Raw genomic sequence first — 18,986 nt, 5'->3', positions numbered from 1 at the left:
TCTACGTGGATAGAAAGAGAAAAGGGACAAAATTTCCCCCCATAATTACTTCCTCACATACTGTAAAGCACAGAGTAAAACCAAGATCCATAGGGAACAGACATCTATCAGCCAAAAATGTAATAACTGAGCAACGACTGTGGTATCCTCACCATCACTAGGTATTTCTTAAAGCAACAGTACTTCTTTATTTGTTATGGCTTATTTTCCTAACATCTGTTTCAACTCAAACAAGAATCAACCCACAACCAATCCCTTCTCCTCTGCTCCCCACTCCCCCCCCCCCACACCCTGCAAACATTATTTCCTCCCTGTGCCCTGTAGAAAAAATAATTAGGTAATTCATGACACCCATTTATTCAACTATAGATAAAAAATGAGCAGGAACAGGCTTTCAAGATCTAAAGCCCTCCATGGCCAAACATGCTAGCAGAGGGGCAGTGCAGGTGCTTATACAGACTCCAGGAGAAACACAACAAATGGACACCATGGCCTTTAGGAAATGTCTCTGAAAAAGCAGTAACCACATCAGGGGCAATCTTAATTCTCCACAGCACCTGGCCACAGCCAGCTACATTTAGAGGTGTCTAAAGGAGCAGGAAATCTATACTAAACACAAAATCAAGGGGACTTAGTGATAGATTTTTGACTGACATCTGCAACAACTCTGATCAGAAAACACAACACATGAATCTGCAATGGTATGAAATATGTTTCCTTGCTCCCGAGAAATGGCTGAACCAATCTTCTCTTACATAGAATTTTCTGGGTACTTTCGTATTTTTAAAACAAAAATATGATTCTTCAGCATGTCTGTATGATAATTAATGCTCTGATAGGTATAAGATACTAGGTAGAATTATTCTTCTACAGGTTACGTACACAATCTTCTTGATACACCTCAACTCCCTAACTGCAGAGGACACAAACCCCCTCCAGAGTGGAAGCACCTGTCAGAATTGCCTGGAAGCACCCCTAGATCCATCCATACATACCCACTGGAGGCAGACAGCACTGGGAGCTGCTTCTCCGTGGCCAGTTATTTCCCCAGTAGGTCTCTCAGTAAATCTCAAAAGCTAAGATCTAATCCTGATATGTGAACAGCAAGATTTCATGGTTGTAGTATTCCATTCTTATTACAGATAAAGAGTTGCTAAATTAACTGTGTCATTATCTACATAACTGTTATGTTTTCCCTCCACAATAACAGACACCTTTGACTTATGCTGTGCTTCCAGAGGACACTTGTGATTCTCAAACCTTCTTCACACTATCATTCATTCATATACCCACCCATAACTTTAGGAGAGAACATCTAGTTTTTTTCTTTTCCTGATTTAAGCTGTGTTCAGGATTATTCTTTGGACACTATTTCTGTGCTACTGCACCTTACAGTTCTTCCTTATTAGCACAATTAAAATAATACATAAATACAGAAGAAATCTGTTCTCTAAATGTGTAGCCCAAAAGCCTACAGAATACAATAAAATAGGAGCTGTAATAAAAAACCTAAGTGTATTTGAAAATCTTAACGTTTAATTGAAATACTTTTTGTATTATTTTATATTCCAAAAAATGTAATTTTAGGAAATAATTCTGTAAGAACATCATATGAAAAAAAACATATTGTAATATAGTTAAAAAGCAATTTGTTCTTAACACTGATTTTCTTTGTTTTCCATAAAACTGCTGGGTGGTAAGGCAGTCAGGTGGTATTAAATTGGAATAAGTTAAAAAATTGCCGATTGATTTGTCACTTCGATAGCTCAACTGCAGAAACAATCATTTAACAAAGCAATTTAAAACAGCTGTTAGCACAAGAAAATCTCTGGATTGAGATAAAATCTAAAATGAAAAGTGACAATGGCCTGAGTCCTCCATTAGTGATAGGAGCACTGGCAGAGCTGGGTCCTTCATAACCAGAGAACACTCACTGCAAGTGTGTTCACCCCTCTGAAATTCTCCCTTCATGATGTAATTTGTACCTCCCGTCACAACAAATATAAAGCAAAACTGGAATACGATCAATTCGCTCCAAGGGTGGGCCAGACCCACAGAGTTCCTTCTCTTAGAAAACAAACTTAGAACTGAATCCTCTCTAAAATCAGTTGCCTTTCACAACCATCAAGTAAGCCAAACTAAAACAGGAATCTCTGGACATCTTCACAACTCAAATGAAGATTCTGGTAAACATTTAATCAATGAACTATGCTGTCATTTAAGTTACATGCACGAACATCAAACCGGGGAATCTGACATTCAGTTCAAACCCTACCACACCGATGAAGCACTATTACTAGAAAATATTCAGTCTGTCAAGTATTATACAGAAAATTAACCATCTGTGCTCCTTACAGAGAATTCAGAAACTGTATTTAAACCTATTTTGCTCTAGAAGTAAATAAAGTACATATAATTGCTTTTTGTCCCCACTTACTCCTCTGTCTCCACATTTATTTACAACATTTAACATATGTATTATGTTTTCTGAAATGTGTTCCTTATGTTCATTTACAAAAAAAAAAAAGTTACATAGCACAAATCCACGAGCTCCAGTCTGTGCAACAGTATTGAACTGGCAACTCCCTTTACAGCACACTCATATTTTGCTGGCTCAATAGATTATTTTCCTGTGGAAATAAAAGGTTTGTAATCTTTAAGGTTCTTAAGTTCTTTGCACTTTTGAGACCTCAGTCAATACACAATAAAAGGAGCAAAATAAGCTTGCTGATGTGTAAAAAGAACACTGTGTAATCAGTAGCCCTGAACACATGGATCTAAACATCCACACCGATCAATGGCTAAAACCAGCTTCACTTCTGCAATTCTGTGAGATGATTTCTTTTCTCCTTGATTGACTTCAATTATGGTGCTTCATTTCTCATACTACTGTATCCTGAGAAGAGATAATGAGCAGTAAAGCTTTTTCGTCCATGAAATTACTGTCAGTGTACCTCTTTCATTCATGAATTCAAGGACAACAATCCTTTAACTCCAATTATAACTTCAGTTGTTCTCAGTGGATGCATCTGAAAAACACTGGGAAATATAGCTGCTCTACTACAGGGAAGACACAAGAATCAATTCTGAACCATACAGGTCTCAAACACACATTGAACTGCAAATGGAGAGATGGACAACACTTCATAAAATAGATTTAAGGTATGAAAGTACAATATAATTCATTATTTCACCTGCACCTAAAATATTTACTATATTTTTAAGGGAGCACTGCACAGCTGCTCTTTAAGAAAAGTAAACTCAAAAAGTTTGCTCTGCCTGCATGAGAGTTTGCCTGTCTTTGAACTAAGGTGTTTGCATTCAATTTAGTATTGGAGACGTGAGACTTGGAGACAGCTGAAGGATTAGGGTTCCACAAAATAACAAGGGTGTAATAAACAGATTCCAGCAGCTTTTCAGCCATGAAAAAGGTTTACAGCCATGTCCACTCATTGCCCAAGCCAGGAACACAAAACCTTCGGAGGAAGGAAAAGGAGAGCAACAGTTCAGACTGCAAAGCCCACCCTGAAGCTCTCTATTCTTGATGGTATCAGTGTGGTAAATACACTTGAGTGTAGGGAGTATTGTCAGGTACCTCTAAAGTAATGTGAAACAAGTCCAGCATTTAAAGATCTGATAAGAAATTACTCATTCTACACTGAGCTTTATCCAATTTTAAGTAGATTATGAAGTCTTTCAGGGAAGTCATTAAGCAAAATTAAAATATTGCATTCGGTCATATAATAAATCTGAGGCAAATCTGTTCTCATAACCCTAAAGAACATGTTAGTAGTAATCCTCCTCTGTTGTGCAAGTGAAAGTACGTTCTGAATGAAAAAAAAAAAAAAATATATGAGTAGGCTTGATTATCAACAAACTCAGTAACAATAAACTTGGATTCAAAGGAGAGGAAAGGGGAGATTCACAAAGAAGACTGCAAGAACTGTGAGGTACATAAATCTCTAATAGTGATGCCTAGCTTACAACTAATGAGTAGAATCAGTAACCTGGAAAAGGCATTTACTATTTATATTGTACTTGAATTTTAGCAGCTCCAAACCAAATATTTATGCTGAATGCAGAGGAAGGAATCAGCTTTTCTCTTTGCTTCTGTAGTCACAAAACCATTCTGAAGATGCACTTTAAGTAAAGGAGAAAGCAATTATTTAAATAGTAAATGTCTGCAGGTATTCTGGACTAAGTAAGCTGTTAAAAGCAATTGAAAAGACTCAGCTGGATCATTACTAAACCAAAGCAGCATAACATTCTCCTTCTACATGCAAGTATCAGACAGCAATAATACATTACAAAATAACTGAAACTTCCAAATACCTAACTTCACACTCTCAAAATACTGCATGTATGTCTCTAACAAGTTCAGAATACAGAGTTTAGAAAGATGAAATATTTGTCACCGAGCTGTCAGGAAAATTCAGTCTTCATACTTTAATTAACATTACAAGAAAAACTCAGTTGCTTAAAACTTCATCCATAAACCAACACGTTCACTGTGGAAAAATAGATTAGCCTGATGTTAGTGAAAGCCATCCCATCTGAGCCATCACCTCATTTCTGTGTATCTGACTCTTATTAAACCTTTTTAACTAATTTTGTAAATATGTAGAACTTGCTTTTGCCTTCATTTGGCTTCAAATAAATCAAGTAACTTCCTAACACACGGTAGAACTGTTCTAGAAGTGTGGTTACTGTAAAACATCCAGATACTGAGACACTGGCATTCTTCAGCAGCACAGATTATTGATCCTGAGTAGCCAGAGGAAAGCAAGGAACCTTATTTTCAGGGGCAGCTTAGGAGCGCTGACTTGCAGGAAACAGTGCAGAAAACGCATCTTCTAGTGAAAAACAGTAACCAGAAAGTCTCTCCATGGTAAAGCAGGGCAGATGGATCACACTTGGGTGCCTGCAAATCTTGGTAGTTCATCACATCATGCAACTGTGCTACTTTTACTGGAGGTGTGCAGACAAGACTACAAGTATGATACCTTATAAATAAAACCCTAACCCCACCAGTTCACCATCCTTGAAATGAGTTGAGTCCCCAGCCCTTACAACAGTGAAATGGCAGAGTGGTTTTGTCCATTTTATTGAAACATGCAATTTTGTGCTGAAATTCCACTACTCAAACAATCACAGAAATTAGCACTCATCTCACAGATCAGTCAGTATTTGCAATCAGTACTCATATTTATGTATATATGTATACTCATACGTATGTATTTGTGAGGACAGATATTGGTTTCAGTAGCTTATTCAGGGTTTGAAAGGAAGAAAGGAGGAGGATTGGTTTACAAAAGAGCATGAAGAGATGGTTCACAGCAGAAAAAACAAAAATAAAAAAATTAGAAATTTTTCAAAGCAACTATAAAAGCCTCTACTCAATATCATGCTGGGCATGATCCCAGCATAATTTAACACACACAACACCAGAAGCCACTGCTGTTTTTGTTGTCCTGACTGACTGCCTGGGAACAGGATCAGACAGGCGATACATGCACAATTGTTCTGTTCACAATGCAGCTCCACAGCTGCTCCCACCAAAAAACTACAGATGACTTAATGGAAACATGAGCTTTGTACCTCACCCTTAATAAAGAGAAGGAACGTGAAGCCTACATAATGTTATACATAAAGGTGTATAATCTTAACTCTGGTTCTCTACATTTTGTCTCCCTCTGGCTCCCCAAAAAATGAACATAGTTGAGCTTTTGGTACTAAACATCTGTTCCCTTAGAATCACATTCCAGTTGTTAATTGCAATTAAAGAGGGTGAGCCTTATCACTCTCAGCTCTTTACCTAATGAGTTGTAACTTAACTTTCGTAAGGGCTTAGTAGAATGCTGTAGTTAAATTTACAGACAGCAACAGAGAGCTCTCTAAGACAAACAGAAAGCAAATCTGGAATTAAAACTGAAAAAAATGCAAGAAACTTTCTGAAAAACTTATTTCCTAACTACTATCTTAGACAAAAAGTTCTAAACATAATTAAAACTGAACTCAGGAGATGCTCACGGGAACTCCTGTGTTTAAATTCGTTCTCTTCTAGCACAAGCAGATATGGCAATTCCCTTTATAAAGGACTGAGTTACACTGTAAAAGACATTACATTTTCTGCTTGCTGTATTGGTTAGAAGCCTTACCCTGATTTTCAGCATATGTCACTTCTACTCACTTCATATGTTGATAATGTCCTCAAAGATAAATGGTTGTTTTCTCTCTCATTAAAGTTACTGACATATTTACAGGAAGCAACCATATGCTCCCTCAGTCTTTATTTTTATGGAATTAGCAAGTCAGCTTTTCCCCAGTGACAGGTTCATGTTTCTGCATCTGTCATATTTTGAGGAATGTCCTTCTGAGAAGTTACCTTCTCGTAACACATTTCACTGAGCCTGGCTGACAGAACACAGCCCTGAATTTAGCATTCTGAGTAGCAGTTTATTATTATGTTTTGACCAGCTGTGTCAAGTTATGCTTCTTTTCCACTTAGTAAATTCCTGCTACCCAGTATCATCCTCACTGAAACCTGAGGCAGAGGTTTCCTTAATTGTGGAGCCATAAAAAAAAATTTTAACTTCTACCTGATCCTTATTACTCAGTGGTAGCTTTTTTCTTTTTCTTAACAAAGCTGAAGAACATTTAGGTATTTACTACGTACTTCTTACAAGATTTCTACCTATTCTAAACTTTAAACTGTATCTTCAAATACCAATATAACTTAGCTTTTTCAGGCCCCACACTATAAACTACCTCCCTAAGATCCTTCTCACGTTGAATTTCTCTACTTTACTCCATTATTTTCTATTAATTTTATTAAAATGCATGCTTTGAAATTGAGAGTCCCAGATGCAGAATAGTTCTGTTCATCACTAAATTAAACCTAGAATGAATCAATATCTGCCTCTTAGGGTGGGGTTCCTTTTTCTGAGCAGTTCTTTCACTGAATCCTTACTATTTTTCAAAACAACATCATGTTTGGTTTCAACAAAGTGAAACAATGACATGGGCAGTTACACTGAACTTTAACATGCACATACAGTATTCCTAATATCTGCTCTTGATTTTTCACCTGGGGAGGTGTAACACAAAAGGGAAGATTTAAACTTCTTATTTCAAAGCAGTCTCTAAGCATGTTTCTAGCATTATCCAGAAAGAACACTCACTATTCTCTCCCAGAGTTATGTCCTTTTGTAATCTACTTCTGTGCTAGCAGTGCATCGTGAAATAGTTCATCATTCAGCAATGATTTGTTTCTTTAGTCTATCACAATACGAACAAACACCACCACCTCAGATTCCACCCTCCTTGAACAGCAATGTGAACGATATCTGTTCTTGCACCTTCCAGCATCAGTCCTAACCCTTTCTAACTTCTGTTTCTTAAATAACCTCTAACAAAATCGTTACACAAAGGCAGATATTGCGTGTAAAATCGTTCCATGCACAGAAGCACTACATTCTGCTGGATGAAGGTTTTTTTGGCATGTAAAAGTGGATGAACACAGAGAACACCAACTGCTACTCCCTTCATCAGACACTTCTGCCTTGCTGACTTAAAACTGCAATACACTGCTAATCCTCTCCTTTAGGCCTCACCTTTAGGGTCAGCCTCACTGCATTACACTCCTGCAGAGGATTCAGTTTCAGTGTTTCTCCCAAGTTACTGCAGCCTGATGTTTGGTGCTGCATTTCACAGCAAACACAGACACCATCACTGTCGAATTTAATCTGTGGAGAAAAAAAAAAAAAAAGGTCAGAAAAAGCATAAATCAAGGGAAACACACTTCCCAAAAACTGTGTTTATAGTTACAGCGACAGTAATGACTAGTAAATGCAAAATAAAAATATCCATGCAGAAATCTTGGAGCAGAATGTTTTCCATTGGTTAATATAAGGTATAAAACCAGGTAAAATACAGCAAGAGGATACAATATCAAAGAGTGCTACTTTTCATGCCTCATTTTGAAAAAAATTTGCTTTCCAGTGGCAGATGAAACCAGAGTAACTCAACTGAATAAACATAAAATCATACCCAATGGGGAAATAACAGAAAGAGGTCAGAAAACATATGAAGGGTCACCAATCTTTTCTTTATTCCTCAAAGTAAAACTAAAAGCACAGTGGCTGGGTGGTAAGAGATCTGAATCACCCTTTTACATTAAAAAAACTTAACACTTACAGACACAAATCCACAAAAAAATTTCATATTGCAAATATGTGTTTACTATTTTAAATTCTCCCGAGGATGTCGCCAATTTCCTGAACAAAGACAGATAGCAGCATTCCTTGTAGAATTACCTTGCACAGCCTTATACCTACAATCATTTCAACAGAGTATTTACAGACTGCTTAAGACCTCAATAAATGTTTAAATTGTTCATATGATCTTAGAAGTTATGTATTTAATTATAGGCAGTTTTAATGCCACCACTATCAGGCTTTATCTAATAATCTCTCCTTACATGCTGGTGACCAGGACAGCACATGGAAGAGCAAAAATAAGAGTCAATTAAAAATAAACTTTTGCAGATGAGCTGCAGATGACTGTCTGCCATGTCCTGTGATGAAAGAATGCTCACAGCAGGATGCTGCCTCAGGGGACTTCGATGCCTGAGACTCCAGATTGCCCTCTAGCCAGTACAATTTGTAAAATGCTTTAAAAACCCCTGGGTATGTAAATGACACCATTTCCCATATTCTCAAAGGCAGCACTGGCAATCGCTGTCTATGGCAGCTCACAGAAACTGGTCAGACCCTATGCCACAAGCACTGCCAAAGAAATAAAGAAAACATACAGTTTGTGCACCTCTGTGATAGCTGAAATAATTTATTTCTAATTAGCATACAATTTAATTCACAAAGCTGCTTTAACAATTTCAGACTGGGGTTTTATCTTCAATTTCTGTAATCTTTTAATACTTTCTTCTAAGAAGTGAAAGATCTGAGGACAACACAAGTACACGGTTTACGACCAGATGACCTCAGCTCTTCAAGTCAATGTAAAATCAAACCAGTAAACGTCAGTGGGGAGGTCTTGCTCCCAAACCTCTCCTGAAATGCTTCTGCTGTCAGGTGAGTGCTACCGATGAAGTCTGACACTTAGATTTTGAGTTTAGAGCCAGGCCAAGTTCAGGGGCCAGAAAGCTACACCAGACACAGAGCAAATCAATATCAGCTGCAAAAAAGTTTTTATAATGAGGAATATGGGCAAAGCTTTCTACTGCAAGATTATCTATTCTGATTCATGTTGCCTCTCTTCAATGAAAGACAGTCACTGACTCATGGTGGTTTGTATTTGACACTTCTAATACGAAATATAGATCCTAGGTCTACTTTTATCACATGTAATGAACAGGAGTCACAGAAATAAGGCTAAAAAGGCTCAGTCAAGATTCCCCATTTATGAGACGCTCTCAATTTACTTTGAAAGCTGTTCCATAACTTTGTACTGCCCAGTAAGTCTCCTTTTAATTTAATTCTTAAAATTAGTTAAAAGCGAATTGTTAAAGTTCCTGTAAAACACAGGGACAATCTTAAGAATCACAGCATATTCAAAACCACCTAAGATTCACAACCAGACTGGAAACATGCTATTTTTGGAGTTTTTAACTTGCCCTATCATGCACTTTTTCCTTCATATGTTCACGAAGTGACATCTTCGTGAGCTGTGTTTTTGTAACGGGGAGCAGGAGAGGCTGAACGTGTCACTGCACGAGTGACCTCAGCAATGCAGCACCTGAGAGCGCTTCTGAGCAGCCCTCTGCAGAGTGCTCGTCCCTGCCCCACTGCTGCCTCACACTTGTGCAGGCAGGATCAGGAGTTCATACAGCTTTTCTGTGCCCTAAACAGGGTCAAAACTAATAGGAGGTTTGTTTTTGTTTTTTTTTTTCTTCTGGGGAGGAGGGGGGAGAAGTAATTTATTTTTAGTCCAGACCTAAAATGCCATTCCCTCTGTGGCTTCATAAACAGAGACAGTAGCACTAACAGCAAAGCTGCATTGGAACAGGGAGCAGTTGGGAATACTTGTTCCAGCTGCTGGGTTGGCATCTGCCAACCTCAGACACAATTACATCAGCAGTGCCTCCAAAGCTGTCTGTTTAAATCTCTATTTGGTTGGCAGGGCTCAAGAATAAAGCATAATTCACTTCATCCCCTGGACAAACTCCCATCATCCTGCATATATTTGAGTTCCACATAGTGATTCTTACTCATGCTAGTGAGTACAGTCAGTAATCATTGTAGAGTTTGTGTACTTTCATATTTATGACAGCTGCAAAGTACACTCTCATCCAACCCATGTTTAAGATTTCAAACATCAGCCTGAGCTGCCTATATGCATAAATTGTCTTTTAAGTTTATTTTATCTCCCAAAAAACAGTACTGTTACTTCTGAAGTGACAAAACCCATTAAAATCTGACTTCTATATAGTAGAGGATCAAAGAAATGAAAGGACCCTCTGCATTCATTACAAATACACACGCATTCACAGTCCTATGTCACTTTTTTCATCTGTATCAATTCAACAGATTCTGTCAAGGCATGAGAGGTGTCTTAACTTCACTGTTTTCCCTACTATTTTCTATCATTTCCCTATTAGAAATGTAAGTCAAGTCTTCTAGTAAAGGTAGTAATGGATTTTACTTTTCCTTAGTTTAGGGTTTTTTATAGGGAACATAAAAGGAAGGAAAATTTCAAAATAAAATACAGAAGTTTCAAAGTTGATAACAAGGCAGTGAAGCACAAGAAAGCTGGTGTGCTTATGGGAAGGAACATCAGTGAATTACAGTAACTTATGGAAAGAATTGGAAAATCCAGTAAGGAATAAAGTTGCAATAATATCAAGAGAATTTCAAGGGAAATATCAAGATTAAAAACTGACATATGAATAAGGAACAAAAAAAAGTATTTTTTTTCCTGGAATTTAAAAAATTGGTTTTCAATATGCACACCTGAATGTAGGTACAGCATAAAATGGAATACAAAGACATCTCTGGGCCTGGGCAGTGCCATTCACCTCTACGCAAACCTGCCCTTGCTCTGCTGTTCCTTACTTTGTCTATTCCAGCTACAGATAACTGAGGGAAAGAGAGTCTTCCTTTATATGTTACTATAACCACTGGCCCATTTCAGCTGTACAAACAAAAAAAAGTTATAAGCAAAATTTTATACGGAGCTTAACTCTATCACTACTTTTTAAGTAATAACCAGCTGTACATTTGATTAAAACTACAGCATTTATTTTTAAACAAATAAGTGACTTCCAAGACAGGTATACTCAATAAAAGACAAAGAAACAAAACATATTCTATCTTGTGCAGTAATAGAATTTAAATTAAAATATATTAATTGCTCTGCCCATATACGTTAAGCACAAATTTTAGAGACCGATTGAAAAAGAAATTCCCATATAGAAATGTTTCTGATACACACAGTAATGAACAGCTTGAGTGTAAAACTGCTCTGTACACATCCTACTATCACTGACTTAAATCAGTATCTTGAGGTTATGGCTGCAGGGTATGCAGCTAATCATGGCAAAAAAATTCCAATTAATTTCTCTTAACAAGCCATTAAAGCTATCGGCACTTTTTTGTTCCTTGGCGTTGTATGTTGCTAAGTTGCAGGATAAAGAGCACAAACACTACCTTCACAAATTACACATTCAAAATGCTAACATATGGTGAGCACATTTCTCATATTCACATGAAAATATATATTATGGAATGTACAATAAATCCCCAGTGTTTAAAGCAAAATAAAACCATTGTGCCCTGTTCTTTTTCTTCAAATATCTACTCTACATGTGAAATGCTGCTGAATTTAAACTCCACAGTACAGTAGGTATTATTATCATTTTTAAAGCCACACACCAGCATGATTGAGTTTGACAGAAATACCACAACTAAAATAGAATTTACTTTGAATTTGACTGTTTTACTATACTGTGCTTGGAAATTTACTGTTGCAGTTATATGGGATGTTAACTACATCTCCAAGCACATGTCTGCAAAAGCTGGGTTTTCACTCCTAGAGCTGCACCACCATACAGTACATTTGTATCCCAGAAGAGAATCAGAGGATTTAGATTTGATAATGTACATCCAGTCACACAGTGCAGGAATGCACTGACCTACAACACTAAAGTGAGTCATCTAAGGAATGAAAATTAAATATACACTTAGAACAAGTTGTTAAGAAACTGGGATTTTTCAAGTGATAAAAGGTAATAAAGTAATTAGATATGTTCAACATAATATATCACCAACTTCTGAGTCAAATCCTGCCCCTGATCATAGAGCAATGCTGTTCATTATGTGCATCCCTCTCAGCAGGTGGTCTATGAGAACAGAACTCTAGAATTTCATATATATGAACATTTCAACATGGCAATACTTACTTGCAAGTCCCCAAAGTGACAGAAGTGTGATTTTGAGAAAGGAAAACATTAAATAAGGTCTGGGCAGAAGAAACTGTATTGTTTTGAAAACAGTTATGCTAAACAATGACAATGAAATTAAATTGCCCTTACATAGTATAACACACTGTGGCAAAGCTAATTAGTATCTCAGCATGCTCGGAAAATTGAAACTACAGTTTGAACCCTTGTTTTATCTTCTTTAGCTAGATCAATGTTTCACTAGTCAGATCAATTTTCACTGGAGGAAAATCTGCACGTTCCATCTGTAGTAGGAAGGGAAAGGTCAGGGCAGTACAGATGAAATGTAACTGTTTCCTTTTAATTTACAAGCCAAGCACACAGCTTTGAGCTATTGAGCAAAGAAGAAGTAAATACGTATTTCCAAAATCCCAATGTTGCTTCCTGTTTTTCTTGAGGGCTTTGATACAATCCTACATGAGAGACGTGGCAAGAGGCATCGAAGCACATGGAAAATCAGCCAGCACAGCACGATGTCTACACACAAGACTAAGCCATTCCTTACAGTGACACTCCAGGTCAAAATACTGTGTCTGAAAATTATAGCACATAGGTCCCAAAATATAGTTACATAGTTGCATTATGTAGTCAGGAAAGCATTCATTTTGAGAGGCTATTTATTCCTTCTTCCGTACAGATACAAAGTGTTTTTGGTAAGTCTTCATGTTCTGATACAAATGTGGTCCCTCAAAGTAACTTCTAAATAGTCCTAATATCAAAGCAAAGATCCCAATGCAAATTTGTAAAACTCACCTTACAGGTTTTCCACCAAAAAATACCTATGACAGCTTTTTAATGAAAAAAAAACCCAAACCCCAAAACAAAATCAAATCAAAACCAGCAAAAACCCCCAACAAACTCCTCAAAATAAGAACTATTTTTCCATAGCTCTGCAATGTGCAGCACACATCTTATAGCAGAGCTTCAAGTTCCACCAGCTGATTTTTCCAGCTAGGCAGCACAACTCCAATACCCTACCAAAATGAGAGACAGAAACTTTATCAAATATTTTATAGGGAAAACCCTCCCTTCCTCTCTTAGAGTCGCTGCTGGTTTTCCAGTCAGCTACCTGGCTCCATCCACGGGGTTCTATAAAGCCTTTACTCCAGTCACACCTGGAAAACACTGACATTGTGCAAATGTCTGCAGAGCATTCTTGGCAGAATTCTTAGAACATTTGTCAGCAGAGCAGCCAAGCTGGTCCAGCCTCCCTGGCCGAGGGAGCTGCACAGGCAACCCTCTGACACGGGAGGAAAACGGACACAGGCTCAAAAGCTGACAGAACGAGGGGAAGGCAGGTGACAGGGTACACCCAAACGGTGCTCTGGATCACGTGCCTTTTGAAATATTTGCTGAAACACTTTGTATTATTTAAACTTAGTTTTATTAACATATTGTGTGCAACAGAACTCTGAAGGGTTTTATGGACAAAATCCTTAGAACCAAGGAATCAAACAATGACTGAAAAGGTGCACAGGCATTTCAGGGAGTCATCTGATCTGCTGGCATTAAAAAGGAAAACATCTTTTTTCCTTAACATTCAGATCAATGTCTTAGGGTGCATATGTGTGTGTCTTTCTAATTTTTAGTGAGTCCTGTGAGTGCATACTCCCATAATTTAAACAGATTGACTGGTCTACTAACAGATTATAATAAAAACAGCACTGATGCACATCTACAAACATTCCCCAATCCATTTATCAGTCTTACAATTCAATGCCATTTGTTTCCTGAATTTGGAGGGGTGGATAATTGTTTTATTATTTACTTTAAATCAAGGATTTCAGTTTACTTCTGTAGACATCTTTGTAAGTTTGAGTCATAAAGTACACTGGAGTTCAAAGTACATGTACTTTTTTCCTGAGATGAAAACATAAAGGTTCTAGGTAAACTGTAACTTTTAGTAACTCAGAGCATACCACATCACGATAAGTTGTATTATTCTGTATTTTATTTAATAAAAATAACATACATTTACTTTGGAAATTGAAAAAAAAAGACTAATTTAGGTTGTCAAATAAAATATTAGCATACACATACCAGAACACTACTATTAGTGCACCTGTGAAATACAGGGCCTCTCCAAGGAGCTATTGGATGAAATCCTGATACTGCTGATGTCAAATGGAAATCACTGCATTGCTCTGGTGTGCCCTGTATTCCACCTATTTGAAGAAGCATTATTGTTACCATGACACTAAGAAACAAGTATTTCTAATATTAAAACTTACTTTTGAGGTGACAAAACACTTCAACCCTCAAGCTTTTCTCAAAATGATTTTTCCTGTTGTAATGCCTACAGATTCCTCTACTAAATGTCTGGGAAATTAAAGGAATACGTGTACAAAACCCTAAGGAATGCAAAATGAAATCCTTGCCCTTTGTAAGAGACTAGTTTTTCACAACTCACCAGCTGACAGCCTTCCAGGGACTTCACCAGCTGAGCGTTCTGGCAGGAGAGGATGGAGCCAGCCAAGTTCAGCATTACACACACTGCAGACAGCAGCATGAAAAAGGTTATCTGGGAAAAAAACAGGCAGTCCATTATTATTCACTGCAAGAGGCAAATAAGGAAAAATAGAATTTAGATGTTCAAGAACTTCCAGCCTGTCATACAATTACATGGATGGTAACATGTTCTATAATTTAGAGTAGGGGATTTAATCTCACAACATCTTCAGTCTCGCACTATAGGAGAAAACTAAATCAAAACTAGGATTGACTGTCATATGCTTTCCTCCAGCCATTTCAAAGTAATCCATTTGTCTCCCACTTTTAAAACACACTCTGAAAATGTAACAGGTTTTATTAACAAGCATTGCTAAAACATAGAATTGAAAAAGGTGGGGTTTTTTTAAACAGAAGTAATCGTGAAACAATTTAAGTCCCTTCTGATGAGGATATGGGTGTCCTTAACAGGAAAAGTGTTTGTCAATATCACATATCATGAGTTCCTACAAGCTGGGGAAAAGAGGTGAATAAAATTCTGGATATATATAACTACTTGGTATTTAAACAACAATTACAATTTAAGCAGCATCTTCCATACTAATTACCCATTTTGTTAATTACTCCTTTTGCCTCACCTCAAAATATGTCAAAACAATAATTAACTCGATTTCATTAGCTCAATTACAATTTTATTGCTTTAAATGTAAAAAACCTGGCCCAGTGTGGGAAGAAAGAAATCTCTGTAGGGAATGGAAATGGCACAAGCAATAAGAGGCCAAGAATAAATATGTGCCCAATGTGTGGCCACCTTAAATATTCAGTGTTGACACTGCGATAACTCAACAGAAGCAGGAGTGTATTATCTGAAATTAGTAAGAAATTCTGTTGCATCTTTCTCCATATGCATGCCCACAATCTACAACCCTTCACTGTTCTCACAAGATGTTATCTTGTGTCAATGCACATGCTATGAATATTTTTTGCAACCTTACATCCAAAATGGTTGTGGGGTTTTTAGCTTTTTTGGGCAAAAAAGCCCAACCCTGTAATCTCCACAGCATTAACCAAAGGTCAGGAATCTGTTTTAAAAAATTTTAGCTGCCAGCTTCAGATCCTTCCAAGCATCTCATCTAACAACAAGGGCTGCAACCTACATCAGGTTTATCTATCTTTGCAGTACGTTCTCCGTATCAGCTTTCATTAACGAAGAAACCTCTGCTGGAGTTGCCAAGGTAACCTCTTCCTCTTGTCACTGGCAAAGACAAGAGAGAAGAACCCAGCCCTGCTAAAATCATGGAACAGGCTCTTACAATTCCTGCTCTTCTCTGTGGGTCTGAGTATCATGTTCTCTATAAAAGCTGCATTTCAAGGTGGCAGCCACCACATGGTCCCATATCAAACACTGAAGTTCTCTCTCACACTTGTCTTCCCAGTTTTATTGGTTTACACCTCACTTCTCAATGTCCCAGGCAGGGAACTTCTTAAGCTGGGCATGGAGTTAGAGGGGAAAACTCAGTTCCTTTGCAAGCCTTTTGTAACTACCTTGCCTTTTGCAGAGCACAAAGACCCTCATAAAAGTAACTGAATTATTCCCAATCTCCTTCCTTAATGCTTCTCAGATAAATACCAAAAAACACCTTCCACTGGTGGTAGGGCACAGCTGTTACACTGTTATCACAACTTGAGACCACCACGCTGGAAGCCATAACAGAGAAAAGAAGGCATAAAAGTATCAATTACTGCATTAAAAAATATCTTCAGTGTGCTTAATGTTTTTATCACAAATCAATCTTTTCTAACACTGGTACATGTATGCAGTAGAAATAAATGTATCTGCAACCCTTCGAAAGAGCAGTCATTGTGGATTATGATGGAGAAGCAACACTATGAAACGCTGTGGATGAAGTTAGATGCACATTATTCGTGAAGTCAAGTATGTCCAAGCTCCACATTAAAATTTTCCTCAGCAAGCAAGCTACCAAATGTTTGCTCTGAGAGCCCAGTGCGACAGACTGGCAGGAGCAGTATGAAACTATCAGGAAAGAGAGCATGACGCAGTTAACCCAACGACCAAGGGAAAAAACTTCTGCTGAAGAAAACACAGAATTAAGTGTCAGATACCGAAGGGCTATGACATCCTAATGCTGCTTTAAAACTACAGTATGTTTTTCACCTTTCGAGTTAAACACAAACAAGTTAAAATATTCCTAGAATTCAGGAAGATGCATCAATACCACTAAGCTCCCAAAGCCCCCAAGAATTACTACACAAACAAAAAGTGAAGCCAATTGATTTATTATGACATGGTGTTAGCAGAACTAATTGGAGAAGTCACAGCTGATATTCTACACAAAGTACTCTATAGAAGAAATGTTAATGGACTTCCTACTTAAATGTTACCATTGTCCTAAACTAATTCTACAAAACTAATTAGCTCTGCTCAAATACAGTGATTTAAAATGATGTAACAAGTCACAATTTAAGATGTCATCTCGCACTTATAATTATAAACTAGTTAATTCTCTTCATTACTCTAATCTGCAGCTTCTATTTCATTGTTTCCATAATTCTGAGGTTCAGGTTACGTGAAAGAGGTTCTACAGACTTTTTCCAATCACATTAACTATGTATGCATACATTCAATGGGATTTATAATAAATACATTTTAACACAAATTTATGATTTGAGAAGCAGAGGTAAATGTGCTTGTCTCTGTAAACCACTGTATAAGTAGATTTAAAAACTTGTTGCATGGTATTTTGCTCATAAAGCTTTGGCTTACATGGAATATAGACAGCAACACCTATTGTCATTTGTTCTACAGAATTTATAGTTTCCCTGACAGAGATGCAGAAGGATAAAGCCAGAAGCAAATCTAAACATTTCTGGCCATCACGCATTATGAACAGTGAGATCAGTCACTGTGCCAGTACCAAGTTAATTCAAGATCATCTGGGGTACAGACACAGCCTACCTGTTGGATCAGCCTGATGCTGAATTTAACGTGAAGATTTCTGAGTTTTCTGCTAAGTCAGTGTCCCACCATAAACAGATGTGCGTTCTCGTGCCCTGCAATGCAGACAAGCAGCTCATCCTATTTCACCAAGGGCTACACAATACTTCTATAGCGAACAGTGCGGTCAAGGGAAATTGGTGTGAGTACCAAAGCACTCTACATTCATTCCTTACCTGCTTTCAGACTAATGGTTTTTGTCTCTCTCTCTAAATAATCACATCCCTATTAATAAATATGAAGCTGTGAGATCTGTTACACTAACAGATAGCAGCCTGTAAATATATTCCAAGCAGTCCCTTCAAAAAAAGATTACTTCTAACTAAATCATGCTGTATTAATTATATTTTATTTCTATTATTATAATAATTTTAAATATTACTATTATTTTGATCTTAATTATCTAACCGATCTTTTTATTTTTCGATATATTTAATGCAATGGTTTTTTCTCTATTCCCCAGTCATTCATCCAGGAAAAAAAGAGTTTGCAATAAATACACAGAAATTTTGCCCTACATAGTCCACTATAATAAAATGCCTACATAGCTCTGCCTCAAGTTCCTGGCCAACACAAGATGCTACCATGAACAAACCCCAAAATTCAGCTCTTCAGATAAGCAAAAAGAAGCATAAGCAGTTAATAAGAGTGGGAAGCCAAAACTTGTCAAATTTAGACTAAAATGTGGATTTTTAGTAAACTTTACTAACTACTGGAATATTGTATCTATGAGCATGATGGAGTGGGCACCACAAAGACACAACCAGATAGCATTTTTAAAAATATTGAAATAAATATTTTGCATTATGTGCCACAACTCCAAAGTAAGTTTTGAAGCTCCTTATCAGGGCTGGTTTATGGTCCTGACCAGGGTACGTGATTTTACTAATGCCTTCTGTCCTTGTAACTCCTTCAACTATAAAGTGTACAACAAAAAATATTGGAAGATAAAACGAATTTAACAGATTATAGAATTAAATACATAATGCACACACAATTTTAAATGAGCCCAATTAAAAAACTTACTAAACAGAAATGGCACTCAAACCAACACTGCTGACTAATGGT

The 18,986-nt window shown here is 37.2% G+C and overlaps 1 protein-coding gene across 7 annotated transcripts in view; it reads right to left on the bottom strand.

Annotated features, from left to right (window-relative positions):
• ENTREP2 (endosomal transmembrane epsin interactor 2) overlaps positions 1 to 18,986 on the bottom strand; it is a 103,805-nt gene that overhangs the window by 39,517 nt on the left and 45,302 nt on the right. For all 7 annotated transcript variants that reach the window (XR_007628126.1, XM_050309312.1, XM_050309311.1 and 4 more), the window contains exons 3-4: positions 14,865 to 14,975; positions 7,614 to 7,745 (exon numbers count right to left, since the gene is read on the bottom strand). Coding sequence is in view for 6 of the 7 variants with exons in the window: in XM_050309312.1 (XP_050165269.1) it covers positions 7,614 to 7,745; positions 14,865 to 14,975 (243 nt within the window). In the remaining variant the exon portion in view is untranslated. The remainder of the gene's footprint in view (positions 1 to 7,613; positions 7,746 to 14,864; positions 14,976 to 18,986) is intronic.

The sequence above is a fragment of the Myiozetetes cayanensis genome, unplaced genomic scaffold (genome assembly GCF_022539395.1).
Source record: "Myiozetetes cayanensis isolate MyiCay16 unplaced genomic scaffold, myiCay2020 scf14, whole genome shotgun sequence".
Classification (NCBI taxonomy): Eukaryota; Metazoa; Chordata; class Aves; order Passeriformes; family Tyrannidae; genus Myiozetetes; species Myiozetetes cayanensis.
This window is presented reverse-complemented; position numbering and strand designations above follow the sequence as displayed.